General features: G+C 38.1%; 2 protein-coding genes across 2 annotated transcripts in view; one reads left to right on the forward strand and one right to left on the reverse strand.

Annotated features, from left to right (window-relative positions):
* Positions 1-5,292, forward strand: part of LOC104080992 (laminin subunit alpha-1-like) — a gene marked incomplete at its 5' end in the record, with an annotated part of 7,742 nt that extends 2,450 nt beyond the window's left edge. The window contains 4 exons of the mRNA XM_009583571.1: positions 920-1,073; positions 1,940-2,073; positions 3,155-3,377; positions 5,053-5,292. Of these exons, the coding sequence (XP_009581866.1) occupies positions 920-1,073; positions 1,940-2,073; positions 3,155-3,377; positions 5,053-5,213 (672 nt within the window). The remainder of the gene's footprint in view (positions 1-919; positions 1,074-1,939; positions 2,074-3,154; positions 3,378-5,052) is intronic.
* Positions 5,293-10,656: 5,364 nt separating this feature from the next.
* ARHGAP28 (Rho GTPase activating protein 28) overlaps positions 10,657-14,570 on the reverse strand; it is a 73,265-nt gene continuing 69,351 nt past the window's right edge. The window contains exons 13-15 of the mRNA XM_009583570.1: positions 13,368-13,522; positions 12,653-12,717; positions 10,657-10,748 (exon numbers count right to left, since the gene is read on the reverse strand). Of these exons, the coding sequence (XP_009581865.1) occupies positions 10,657-10,748; positions 12,653-12,717; positions 13,368-13,522 (312 nt within the window). The remainder of the gene's footprint in view (positions 10,749-12,652; positions 12,718-13,367; positions 13,523-14,570) is intronic.

Below are 14,570 nucleotides of genomic sequence, written 5' to 3' on the forward strand. Positions count from 1 at the left end.
AAAACAACAAAGAAAGTAATGACCCTTTACCAGATAAATCTTTCCAGCTTTCTATGGCTTAGCGACTCGAGCTAGAGCTTGTGTGCTTGTGTTTTAGTAATAGCCCTTAACAGATTTTTTTTTTTTTCTTCAATCAATCTCTCTGTTAAAAATGGATAAAGAATATAAATTCCTGTGTTTCATAGTATAAGGTAAAAATATGACCTAGAATCTCAGACATCTTGGTACTCAAGTCCCATTGCATTCAGATAGGAATTAGGTGCCTTAAATATCTCTGAAAGTCTGGGTTTAGCTGTCTGAGATTAAAACATACTTTTTACACATGCTTTTAGAGGGTAGGTTTTTGTCGCCTTCCTCCATGTGCAGCCCATTATCTCAGGGAGGATTCCAGTGGTGATAACAATGTTTCTCAATTCCTGGGCATACTTTCTTCACCCATGCCTTTTAATTGGGTAATGGGCTAACAAATATTTTAATACTTTGAATCTGCAATTGCTGAAAATAATAATAGTGAGAAATTCTAATGAATCTTTTTGCTGGATAGAACTCTGGTGATCTATACTTGCAAAATGTAGTACAAAATCTTGATTTACTTGTTAATTTGCTGAAGCATGTTTCGAGTGTCTTTAGCTGTTGGGCGTATCCCTGCTCACATTCAAGCAAAAACAATTCTTTCTATATGTTATAGAGAGTGTATACTGTGTTTCTGAACAATATTTATTTTGATTCTAAGACATTATATACATTTGTAACCTTACATAAATATATGTAGTAATAGAAATGTAGTTACATAAATATCTTAGATCCTGCTGTGTTTTGTTCAGAGAATTTTTTATTTACAGTAACATCAGGTGAATCATTAAGAGAGCATTGCAGCAGTTTGTATTACACATTAACTCTTATATTTCAATGTGCTTAGGTGACTCACAGTATTCCTGCCTGCATTGGTAGCATGACGATTAACAGCAAACAACTGGACAACGAGAGCCCCGTCTCCATCTTTGCTGTGAATAAATGCTATGTAACAGTGCAGGACGGTACTTTCTTTGATGGGAGTGGCTTTGCTGCTCTTGGTAAGTGTCATTAAATGAAAGCAGTACCTTACTGAATTAATGTTAATGAAAACGTACTCTTTTCAGGTCTTGCTGGAACTGTATGTAATTAATTGACTCCTCACACAAAGAGTGCATGCCCTGCATATGTATTTCTAACTGAGTCCATACGTCCAAAAGTGGCCATTTCTGCAAAGGGCTGTCTTCCACAAATGAAAGAGCTAATGATTCTAGCACTGGGAAAGAAATGAACTACCTCTTTCCTCAGCTAAGAATATCCATGTTCATGATGTTAAGTTAAGGACTGTTAAAGGGTATGGAGACAAAAGATGTAGGGGACTTGTGAAGTAACGTGAAGGATTACATTTTTATTACATTATTGTGCCAAGGGAGGTTTAGATTGGAAGTAGGAAATTAGGAAAAATTTCTTTACTGAAAGAGTGGTCAAGCCTTGGAACAGGCTGCCCAGGGAAGTGGTTGAGTCACCATCTCTGGAAGTATTTAAAACACGTGTAGATGAGGTGCTTAGGGACATGGTTTAGTGGGCATGGTGGTGTTGGGTTAACAGTTGGACTTGATGATCTTAGAGGTCTTTTCCAACCTTAATGATTCTATGATTCTATGATTTGTGCTCTTTACTGTTTCTTACAAATGAGATAGAATGTATTAAATCTAAATTAATGAAAGAAAACTTATTTGGGAATTTATCTTTTCCAGTATAAAATGTGAATTATGACTTTGGAAAACTTACTTTCCATAGGTTCTGCAAGGTCATATCCTAGCAGAGTAATTAACAAGCTTTTTAGGCCTTTTAACGACAATGTATGTATTCTACTTTGTACTGAGGATTACAAGTCTTCTGTTAGAAGCTTATAACTTCTTTTCAGTCAGAGAAGGTTACAAAGTCCGGTCTGATGTGAATATCACACTGGAGTTTCGTACGACAGCGGTGCATGGCGTTCTCCTCGGGGTCAGCAGTGCTAAGGTTGATGCCATTGGACTGGAGATTGTAAATGGCAAGGTAGGCTGCCTTGTGCTGGCACACTCATTTCACAAGGCTTGCTTAAAACTGGGAGACTAGAACTGTTGGGTAGCACTCAGTAGACACCAGGGAAATGTGATGGAGACAAAACGTCCGAACCTAATCCCCACAGAACTAGTATGGGGCAGACTTTCAGTCTCAGGGTTCATCATCATCATCATATGATAAAATGTGAGATTAGCAGAAGTCACTGGAACTTTTTTGCCTTTTTAATTAGTGTAATTTATGTTAGTCGGCAGCCACTGTGACCTTGTACATACCTTGTATGTTAGACCAAATATATACCTTTTGATTAGTTTAATACTTTTTCTGCCATAGAGCTACACTTGTCCTTGATAAACATATTATTGCATGTACAAAGCACGCTGTTTTGTAATCTCTTCTTCAAAATTCATGAGCAATTAACTTACTCTCTACTTCTACGGGCCATTATGCTCCATAAACCTTTTACCGATCAATACATAGTTCTCCACTCATCTCCTGCATAAAAAATGCTCTTAAGTATTTCCTTTTCTCAGAAATAGCTCATTTTTTATTCAAAACTTCCTAGCTAGAGACAGTGTTAAATATCGCTGTTTCTATGGGACATACTTTCTCAGTACATATTTACATATTAATCCTCACCACAGAGTTGAGGAAATGTCTACTGCTTTGAAAAATAAATACATGAAAAATCAGTGCATGTAATGGCAATGACAAGTGCTTTCAGTCCATTCTCTTTCTCTTCAGTTAGATACAGTGGATCTTCTTTCAGATCTGAAGTCTCAGCTTCTGTGAGAAAATGACTTGATTTGTATTTGTAAGAAACATTGAAATCCCAAGTGAAGTATACCAAGCTAACCCAACGGACCATTGCATGGATAGATCTAATTCTTTTAGATTTTAAAGATACTTCAATAAGGACACACTCTATCCATCAAAGTAAACATTAGCTTTGCATAATTACCAAACATTTATTAAAACGGAAATCTCTGCACCAGCATGATTGTGCTTTTATGTAGGCAAATTAGTTCATGTATTCTTACTTTATATCTTTATTGGCATCTGGCTGTTTATACAGGTTTTATTCCATGTCAACAATGGAGCTGGCAGAATAACAGCCACATATGAACCAAGAGGCACAAGTAATTTGTGTGATGGAAAATGGCACAAGCTTCAAGCAAACAAAAGCAAACATCGCATTTCACTGATAATTGATGGGAATTTGGTTCAAACTGATAATCCCTACATCCAGTCAACATCTGCAGATACGAACAATCCCATTTATGTTGGAGGCTATCCTGGTAGGCACAATAATATTTCGCTTCCCTTCTCTCCCTCCTGCTCTCACTCTCTCTCATAAGAATGAGTCTTAACACATGTGCTCTCTCCTTCCCTCCCTCTCTCCCTCTCCCCCCCGCCTCTCTCTCTGACTCATGAAGTTCATGATTGAGTTATAAATCATAGTTACCATTTTCCACATTGTCGATGAGATCACAGCATATTAATGTTTTGTGTATACTGTCTTTGTGGAGGACTGCAGTTAGCTGTTGAGTGTGTTGGCAAGATCAAGTGAACTCACATCACTTTCCTACACAAACCTGCTCCTTAGTTTCTGAGAAGGATTTCCTCCACGTGGTTTGTCTTTTACAGTCTTTCTCAGACTTAGCAACATCCCTGCCTGCATATGTTGAGGTGTGGTTCTCTTACAGTCAAATTCATATCAAGGCTTCCCTTCACATTCATCTCAGTAAGGTTTCTATAGTGCTCTTCTCAGCTTTACTTTTGTTAATGTTTCGTGTCAGGGGCTGTGCAGGCAGAAGTCAAATTGCTGCAGATGAACATCTATTTCCCTTGTCCTGTGCAAATGCCCTTCTGAAGTCTGTCAATCATACTACGATGGTAATATAAAAAGACAGTAACACAAAAAATATGTAATTGAATTACTTTTCAATTAAGTTGTGCAACTCATTAGTTGATAATTTGAACCAAGACAATGTATTTATTAAGGGGATTGGATTTCGAACATCATGAGTTTGGCGTTTTTGCAGGCATGCTTTTTAATGAACACATCAGTACTGAGAAGTGAGTAGGTTTCTATGGTTTTGAATATTTTATGCTTTCAAACATAGCATAAAATGCCCATATACATTTGTCTCTGAAACAGCTGTTACAGTTTATCAGTTCAGATATTTCCATTTGTATCAAAACAGAGTGATGAGGCCTGAAGGGCAAACTCAGCTTTTAAATATTTGGAAGACTTTAGGGATAATAGCTAGAAATGTTACAGAGCCTTCTGTTGGACAAGGTTTTGGTGCTTTATGAAAAATGTATTAATGCTAATTAACCAGGTCTTGATTAATATTTTGTCTTCCTCGAATACCAAAGCGGCCTTATCAGCATCTTGTGAACCTTTTTTTTTTTTTTTTTTTTTTTGAATAGGGTGATGTGATACTACTTGTTCTTCCAGTGCTTTGTCTGTAAAGATTAGGGTTCCTAGAGAAAAGAGAAATTCTTCAGTTTAGTTGAGTACTGCAGAAGTGGAATGAATTGTTTCACAGGTTGTATGGAAAAAAGAGTTGGACCCTCTACCAACCTCGTGTTTTGATATGCCAATGGAGTCCATGACTGTGTACAGCTCAGCTGTTGCTTCATATTCTGCCAGTTTCAATTTTAACTTGGGAGACACCTATGTACAGTAGCTTTCTCCTCTCTTTTCCCCTCTCTTGTCCCTTGGGACAAATTATTTCTGCAAACTCTGCACAGGTTATTTCAGTGCATGGCTTACGCTTGAAGGCAGCAGTGACTGTCCATGGCAGGATGTCCTGAATCCAAACATGAATGGAACTTGGTGCTCCTCAGGTGTTGGTTTTTTCTCTCGTTTGGGAGGGAGGGAAAGCAGTTGAATAATAACGTGGATCTTTGTATTGTTTCAATTCACTGGAAATAGATTCTACATATTTCACATTTGTTTTTCAGCTGATGTGAAGCAAAACTGCCTCATGAGCAAGAGCTCATTCCGTGGCTGTTTGAGGAACCTCATGTTGACCAAGGGCCAACAGGCAGAATTGTTTGACTTCAGCAGAGCTTTTGACCTGCGTGGAGTCTTTCCTCATTCCTGCCCTGGGGCTGAGCACTGAACTGCAGCAAAGCCTGTCTGGACTGAGAGGGTTTTTTTGTTGATCTGTTATTTTTCATTCTCATTTCGTAATGAAAAGAAGAATTGGTGAGAGCCTGCACCTCTTTGATTTTCTGGTTGTTTTCCAACTCAGGTCATTTATTTTTTTTAGTCAGAAGCTCTATGTCTGCATTTTAACTAAACGGTTTTAAACAACAAATACCTCTACTACAATGTTAATGGTATTAATTGGGTATTTTTCTTTTGGGAATTTTTATTAATCAGTGTTTACAGTATATTTTCTTTTGATTACTTGACAGTATTTCATTTTATTTTGTGTTGGTCATTTTATAAAAAGGTAATAATTTTGGACCACGTAATAAAACTACAATAAACTGTGCATTATTTCTTGTAGTTCAGTTGTCCATATATTTCAGTTAGAAGAAAAAGAGCCAGAAGGCTAAGAAGTGAAAAGTACAAGTGGATAGAGTCCAGCAGAGGGAGCAGGAGACTAAAGGCATAATTTTAAAGGTCTCAGATTCAGAGTCTAATGCATAGAATTTTCTTATTTATACTTTACATGGTAGCTCCAATCCCTTTTCCTTCTGCCGTAATACCCAGTGCTTCTGACCCCCATTATAGCCACATTGTCTAGGAGGATTATGTTCCTGTGTATGCTTTCCTGTAATCAGCTGCAGGACAAGCAGCAACTCCACAGCACAGAGACGCATATGAAATGTTGTGTTGCTGAAGAAATGATTTGGGTCTGGCTTGGGAACAACTGTGTATTATGGCAATGAGAACTAATGCATCTTTCTTGGGAAAACGGTATTTCTTACAGGACACAGGGAAGCACCTTTGGTGCTCTGTGATTCCTAATTCACAGGCCAGTCAGCAGTTCTGTCTTTACCTTTTTCTACTGTGCCTGCCTCTGTTTCTAAGATGAGGCTTCCAGTAGTTGCGCTTGCGCCAGGTTTGGGGGACACGCACTTGATCTGACTTAAGTAAGGACATCCATTCATCAACTGGCCAGATCATTGAGCAGTGACAACCATGTCTCGTACTTGAAGATGCATCTATAATAAACATAGTTCTTTACAAGTCACTTCCACCTCCTTTTTTCTTTTTGAACTAGCAGTATTTTTGCTTGGTCCTTACAATTTTGTTTGGCTTTTAATATGCATTTTTACAATTCGTTCTAAAGTCAGTTTTGCTCTATGTATTTCACACTAGTTTAAAAAATACTGGCTCAAATGAAATCCCAAAGTAGTTTGTCATTGATTTCAATGAGGTAGGATTCCAAGCAGTATCATTTTGTACCTTGCATCGAGGTAGTTCAAGAGAAGAGCTCCTGGAGCAAAGAACTGCTCCACTTGAGTAAGGATGGCAGAATGTGGTCCTTTGTGTAGCTAGCTGGTCAGGTGCTATAACAATGGAGTTGCTTTTAAGACAAATTCACCACTGCTTTTTGTAATTTCTGTCACCTGCTTCTATCTGAAAACCATGTGTTTAGATTTGAAGAGCTTTCTCTGTTGGTATTGTTTTTATTTTTAACATGGATACAATACAATGGACACATTCTGCTGTACAAATACACTTACGCGGGGGCTTACTTCAACAAAACACATAACATAATGAGGATTGTAAGGGAAACGTACATACAAACATTTTGTGTTGATTAGTGGCATTGTATTATTTTCCAGAGAAGACACACATTAATGGAAACCTATTGAAAAATAAAAAATGAAACACAGGATGTTTGTATTTGTTATCTATTAACCCCAGGATCTGATCTCATAAGGTTCACATTACACAGAGTAATTGAGGCAACATGCTTTGGACAAAATTTCATCCATATCCTGAAATACATCTTTTAATATATATTTTTTGGTAATTTCCAAATTTTGCCCCGTAGAAGGAGAAACATTTTATCAATGCGAGAGACTAGTGGAGAGGTGAAGTTAATAATAGAAAGTCTTGTAATACTAAGCCTCTAAGCCAAAATTTTTCCTGGAAAATGCAGTGTGAGGTAGTTAATATTATACATAGACATAGACACATTTGCACACACACACACACATTCTGATGACATTAGCTGCATAAACAGGTTAGAGCATTCCAATCTGTTTCCAATACCTACTTCTTGCAATGCACTTTCTCTCTCTCTCTGTGTTGATATGCAAAATGCTGTCTTTGTAGAACCATGGAGTATGTAAATGCTTGAGGCATCTTTGGAGTTTGCTGAATAAGTTTCTCCCTGCTTGCTACCACTTCCTTACTAATAGCTTTCCACATATGTTGGTTTTTGTTAGGTGACAATCCTATCATAACTTGGTTTTGACTTCAACTGCTGTTAGGAGGAACAAAATTCCAGGTACCTCCACCAGCATTTTGAAATATAAGGCCTAAAGTTGGGACCTCATATTCAAAACTGTTGTAGAGATTGTTCAGTTTGTCTGCTGCATATTAAATCAAGTTAGTGTACCACTACAACACAAAACAATTTAATGTGTAACAGTATTAACCACAGTACTCATGGGTCATTAGGCCCATTTGTATCAAAAAAGAATTTTGCCATTCTGTTTTAGAGACAGCAGGTATTTGGCCATGCTGTAGTAGTCTGGGCACTGTACGTAGAAATCTAGTTCATCTGCTAATATGCATGTCTTATAACGTTATAGGCAGTTTTAGTATAAAACAGGTGTTTACAGGATGGATTTAATTACGTCAGATTTGGCTTTCCTAAGTTGCAAAGTGGTAGAAGGTGAAAGTCTTCCAAAAACACCTTCTATCCTATATGGAATACAGTGAGATTTATTTCAGAAATAATTTTGATTAGGCCCTCACTTCAGGGTCCAGAACATGCTGAGCAAGTTACAGTGTGAGCACAGGGGTGCTCTGTACTTTCCCTTGCACAGCCATTGAGAACACAGAGTGAAGTGAGTGGGCAAGACAGAGGAGGTCAATGTATTTGAAAGTACTGTAGAAAGTTATCTCATTTGCTATGACATTTCAAATTCTTTAGTTAATGTTTAGGCTTTCTGTATAGTCATAAAAGCTCTTTCGTTGGCTATAAATACAATGATGCTTAGCATTTATGTGATGCTCTTTGTATTCAAAGCACTTTGCATGTAAAATCCCTTTGCTGAGTTTGTCCTTCCTAGATGGATGTTTATAACTCCTGTTCTGCTTGGGGAATTGTTTGGCTGCATCTGAGAGCAGAATTTAACTCAACTAATTCTCATGTTACCTTTATAAGGAAAGTAGTAGTCCTGTTTTACAGCTAAAAGAAAAGGGCAGCGTAGCAGAAAGAGTTGTCTGTTGCTACAGAGGGAACTAAACAGAATCAGGAACCAAAGCACTTGACAAAACGTTTATGCTTAGTCCTATGAACAAACCACAGATCTCTCATATACTTAAAATAAATAGTTGTCAAAATAAGCAGTGTATTTTATAATACAACTGTCCTGGTCTTAACCTGGCTGCAACTGTGCATCCATTAGTGTTAAGAAAAAAAAATTGGAAGTTAAAAATTTCACTGTTTTAAAGAAAATGAAAGAATAATGTTGCTAAATGTTACCATTTTTTATCTCAAGAAGGTAAGAAAGACAGATGGGATCTGCCCTCTGTAGACATTTTTGTTGCTGGTAAAATTACTGATTCAATGTTGATTTCTTTTACTGAACGCTAACAATGAAAGTTAGATACTGGAGAACACAATTAACTTTGAACCAGAAGTGGGTTTCTAGAATGTGAAAATCTTCATCGCACAGCTTCAGCAGAGCATCACAAATTACAGGTTTCTCTGCAGGACAGCGTACTTTGTCTTCACTTGGAGGACTTGGTTCAGAACGCTTTTACACTGCTACCTGGTAAACAGAGCACCAGCTTCTGCCTCTCTGTGTCTCTAGATCAGGAACAAAACCCACTGCTCAGACTGTGGGTGAATTCATTGTGCAATATCGTCATCCAATGACGGAGACATTGCAGTGCAGTTGAAGATGTTAGTTCCCATTTTTTGTATAAGACAAAGATGAAAAAAATACTTGCCGTTTTCCAGAGACTTGTGATTTCCATACTCAACAAACATGCCCTAGTTCTGTAAGTATAGCCCAAAACCAGAGGATCAGCTGAGGAATGGTGCTCACCCTTGTGACTGGCTACAAACTAGACATACTGTCTAACGTTTGCTGTGCTGCATTCCCAATGCAGTTGCAGCCCACCATTCTCTTGCTAGCCTGTGAGTGTTCATAGGCTGCATGCCACCTGTAAAAGGAGCTGCAATTTGCTATGTATTTGTAAAACCCCCAGCACAACTGGGCCTAGTTTGGCTATGGTTTTAAGGCCCTAATGTGTAAATGTTAAATAAGAGTATTAAATCCCTTTGCTCATTGGAAGCTCTTTTTCTTCTCCATGCTGTATTATACAAGATCTGGACAAAAATCCCTCTTCTTAATGCAGCTGAATAGTATAAAAGTTGCTTACATATGAAAGCTAAAATAAACAAAAGAAAAAGAATTAGGTTACAAATTAAGAAACTATAATGTTTAACAAAAAAGGTGATGGCTGTAAGTGGCACCATTAACACATATATCATGGTATTACACAGACTTAAATCTGAGAGTATCAAGTAAAAGATGGAGCCAGGGGAATATGCCCCTTCTCACCTAGCCTTTGTCTTCCGAAGCTTGTGTGTGTGACAGGGGAAGGAAAGAGGAAATGGTTTGTGGCGCTACAATTGCATACAGTAACGTGATCCAGACAGACGATTTTGGAAGACTGGTAGTAATATATACAGTGGTACATACATAAAGCAGTATAGCTGTCTATACAGTAGTTCTTCCTCCTGCCTCCCTCCCTCCCCCAGCATCAGGTACTCATGAGGAGTGACTGAGAGACATAAATATTGCAGTAATGCACACTGTACAGGTTTAATTCTAGCAGAAAAGTTTGATTTTGTCACACAGCTACGTCTTGGCACCGCTGCAGGTCAAGCTCCTCTCTTCCACGCTTGACAGATACCTTCTCTTCTTGAATGTCTCTGTGATTCTTCTGTGTTATGCTGTAGTTGGTAGTGTTTCATGCATCCGTGGATGCCACTGGATTCTCTCCTTTCCAAAAATTAATGTTCTAATACCAGGTCAGGAAACGAACAACTCCGTATGCAACAGGTTGTTTTCTGTGCCTCCGTACCTTGGTCTGTCCTCCTTAACTCCTGGTCCAACTGGCACAAGTGTAATCCACATGAAAACGTAACTGATGTGGTATTTTCAGATGGTCCAGAAGCTGGAGTGATAATGCTTATACCAAAAGTAGTACATGGTGAACATCAGTTGGACGGTACAGTAGGAAGGAATGATATCCTGTAGCTACCATTTTGTTCCGTCTCTGCCAAGAGCTTCTTAAAATGACAGGCATCACTGTTTTCCATTTGGCTTTTGTCCTGCACGCGGCAGCCTTCTGCTTCAGCTTGCTTTTGGTTTTATCACCCATTCTGCCTGAGGATTTGCACGGTAAACATCTAACATGTATGCATCCGGATCCAAACAGTGCTGACCTGAAACAGAAATCGACAGCCATGAATCACAGGATGTTTTGAGCACATTAGTAAATGGGACAGAGCTGTGTTAAAATGTCCTTGAATGTATCTCCGACTTGCACGTAGCGAGCCTAGTTTGGTGTGTCCAGCTGACATCTTGCCTGGATACAGACAGGGGCTTTGGTAAATTTGCCAGTGATTTTACTCCGTGAGAGTCATGAATTCACTTTCACTTCCAGGCAGGATGTCCTGCGTTACACTGACTTACAGACAAGGTATTTAGTCAAATGGTGAACAAATATTACGGTTTCTTTAGAAGCATTAACAACACTGTTACTGTAAGTGCCACAGTATGGTTTTTTTTATTTCTTTGGATTTACTGGGCTGGAGTTACAACTCTGTGACTTCGTTTCTACACTATTTTTAAATGCTGAAAAAGTAGCTCTATAAACCACGTGTTCCTATCCAGCTAGGATCTTGCAAAGAAATATAGGGACTATATCAAGGTTTTTGGCAATTTTTTCTGGTTAAAAAAAAAAGAGTCCTCTGAAGTCTGACTGTTTGAGGGTTTTGTTAGGTGGTGACTGGGGCTAGGAGTTGGGTGGCTGGGGATCCCTTCTGCCTTTGCCACAGAAAGAGGCATTTGATGCCTCTTAATTGAGCAATAAGGCAAATAAATTTTTGAGTGAAGTTGATTTGTTGGACTATATTATATTTACACTGGGTGATGAAGCCATTTAACTGGTGAGCTTACATTGCTGTGACACAAAGGATTATGGTAAAATTTTTCTACAGTTACTTGTAAGGTCACTGGGGTCCTAATGATTTTATTCAAGTGAAAGCAATATAAATGAATTAATGCATGATCAGTGGACTAAGGTACCCTGAAAGATCTAGGACTATAAAAATAATTTTAAATGAAGATGCAAATTAAATGTCCAGATTTTTGAAAGAGCGTGGTGGGAATACTCAGAATTGTTTCACAAGGATCTTGTCCTGTTTTAACAGCGGCTGGTCATCCTTTTAGCCAGCCAAAACAAATCACTAATCAAATTTAGCTTTGTATGAGCGTATCTTCAGTAATGAAGACTTTGCTTCTTGACTGCTGCTGAAGCAAGTCTGTGATGTTTTGTAGAAACAGGGTTTTTTTGTAGAAACTTTATAGAAACAGTTTAGAGCTGAATCTAGAAGAATTAAGGAATAATCTAATCAGACAGTTGACAAAAGACTCCAACATGGTATGAAGAATTTTAGTATGAATAGAGAAAGGAGAGAATCAGGACTGTGTAATATCAAATTAAAATCCAGTTTTTGACCTTTAGGCCAGGAACTTGTGTGGCAAGCCACTGTCATTATTACAAAAATGTCACAGCACAAAACACAGAAGATGACAAAATCCCTACTACAAGGGATTTACAATCTAAATAGTATTAGTATTAGATTATAGATTAGTATGAGTATAGTATACCCATACATGCAGGGGCTGAATTCTCAATTCTGTGTTTTTTATTTGGAGGAGGTTAACACTTAAATACAGTAAGGAAGAAATAGGTCTTGGGAAGAGGCTTGACAGCGAGGTGGAATGTGCTCGCAAGAGGAGGGCTAAGGATCTCTTAACCATGAAAAAATGCTCAATTATGAGAGTGAGAGAGGTAAGCGAAAGGTCAGATGAATTTGGCAAGACTGTCATGAGTCCTACTGAGATCCAGCCATCAGGTCACCATCTCTTGTGCGGTGCCCCTTCAGTCATGCTGGAGTCGGAAGGAATCGTTACATTGATTTTAACAGCTTTTGGGTCAGACTCCTTTCCTGCAGATGGACTGGAAGGTAGGAGAGAGCCAGCTGTGTGAAAACAGCACTGCCCTGAGGTGTTTTAGGAGGCTAAGGACATTCAGAATTGAATTTTCAGAAATGAGACCTACCTATATTTCCTCCAATTTCATGTAAACTTTGGATCTGGCCTCTCATGTTCTGTGACGAACTGCGGCTAGGATAGAAAAAAACAGTTTGTCTTTCTGTTATAACCACTGCCTTATGAACCACCATCTATATTAAGCTAAAAATTGATATTTTTTCCCCTGTGAACTTATCAAAAGCAAGGACTTCCACCAAATGGAGCACTGCGGAATAGTGACTCTGCTACAAAGGTAAATTACTGTGTCACAGTTAACTAAGCCTTCTATTATATCATTTATTTTTTATTATTTATTTAAAGAGAATTACGTGGTAACATGGGAAGACTTTGCAGAAAAGACTTGCAGATACAATTTACCATTTCCCATAACTGTTAATAATTATTACCTTACAGAAATAAAAACATTAACGTTTTATGGGCAGATTTAAGACAATCCCTCTGGGTTCTCTATGCAGCAAGTCTATAAAACGTATGTTTTTAGTAGTGGTATAACAGAGGGCAGACGGATTCTGTATAGGAGCCAATTATTAAGTAAAATATAAACAATAAAATCAGTTGTTAAAATTTCTTTGACCAACGTAACCATAAATTAACACTTTTAGATTAGAAAAAGAGTTCTTTGATGAGAGTCTTTGAAATGAGTCTTTGAAAAGGGGACAATCTATTCCTTAATGGTTCTGACATTATTGCTCAGGAAAAACAAAATGTTCTGTTTTACCCACCTGTTTTCACAGTGGAATCGAGCCAGGATGTCTTTGGCTTTTGTTTGGCTGTTGAGTTGAATTGCCATAGAGACTTTTGAATGCAGTGGAGCATAAACTCTTATCACCCCCTCGGGTATGTCAGACTGCAGGTATGGAGGAAAAGTGACAGCTCCCTAAAATCAATATTCAGTAGTGTAAGTCTAAGGCAAATATTGCTGTAGCTCCGTTCAGAAGCAGTTCTGCAACTCTTTTGAGGTTGCTTGCAAAAATCACTGTCCTGGATTCACTTAATTATTCAAAAAACATATTCACAGTCATACAAACACAAATTTATAGATACGGTATAATAAGATACGACACAAAGACACAAACTCCTTGGTAGGCATCACATAAATGCATGCAGAATAAAGTACAGCCCTTGAATTTTGATTGCTTGCAGTAATATTGAGTCAAGTTGTTATCTGAGATGTTTTAAGTTATTTCTGTTAACATTGGTCAGTGAACCAACTGCTTGTTTAAAAGTACATAAAAATGACTAGGAAAATCTGGTCTTCTTTTTAAAGATTAAATTCTCCTGAGGCACGAAGATCCAGTTCTCTGTTTCCTCTTCCTATAGCTTCAACTAGATCGAAGTTTATGTACAGTAAGATATCAAAGTACCATATGGTTTCTGTTAATTTGAAATTTGACCTTATGTAGGGTTCAAACGATCATCTATGAGGTTTATGCACTCTTCCATGATTAATGGCGGATAACTCAATTAGCAAGGTTTGCATTCCAGTTCTAATCCGGTTAATACCACGCTGAGCAGAGTACAATAGTCTCTCCAGTCTGTGTCCCTGTGTAATTTAGAACATCTGAGACCTGGGGATTGTGTTAAGTGCTCTCAAAATTCAACTCAGTTATCCAAACAGAGTTTGCCTCCAATTTACCCTTCATATTTCAGCTACCTGCCATGGCTAGTCTCGTTTTTATTAGATGCAAAGCCCATTACTACGATCAATGAACTTGCCTTCCTGAAGGTGCAATGACTGCAGTAATTGACTCTCCTTAGAAGCTTTCACTGTATTGTTCCAGGGTGAATACAGTTTTGCAACACAGTAGTCTATATTGCCATTTTAAACAAACATCTATGTCTCCATCTCCAGCACAAATGCGTGTCCTACCCACAATATATTTCAGTCAATGCTGGCAAATGAATTCTCCAAAAAGCTGAATTAA

The sequence above is a fragment of the Fulmarus glacialis genome, unplaced genomic scaffold, assembly GCF_000690835.1.
Source record: "Fulmarus glacialis isolate BGI_N327 unplaced genomic scaffold, ASM69083v1 scaffold1748, whole genome shotgun sequence".
NCBI classification, from domain to species: domain Eukaryota; kingdom Metazoa; phylum Chordata; class Aves; order Procellariiformes; family Procellariidae; genus Fulmarus; species Fulmarus glacialis.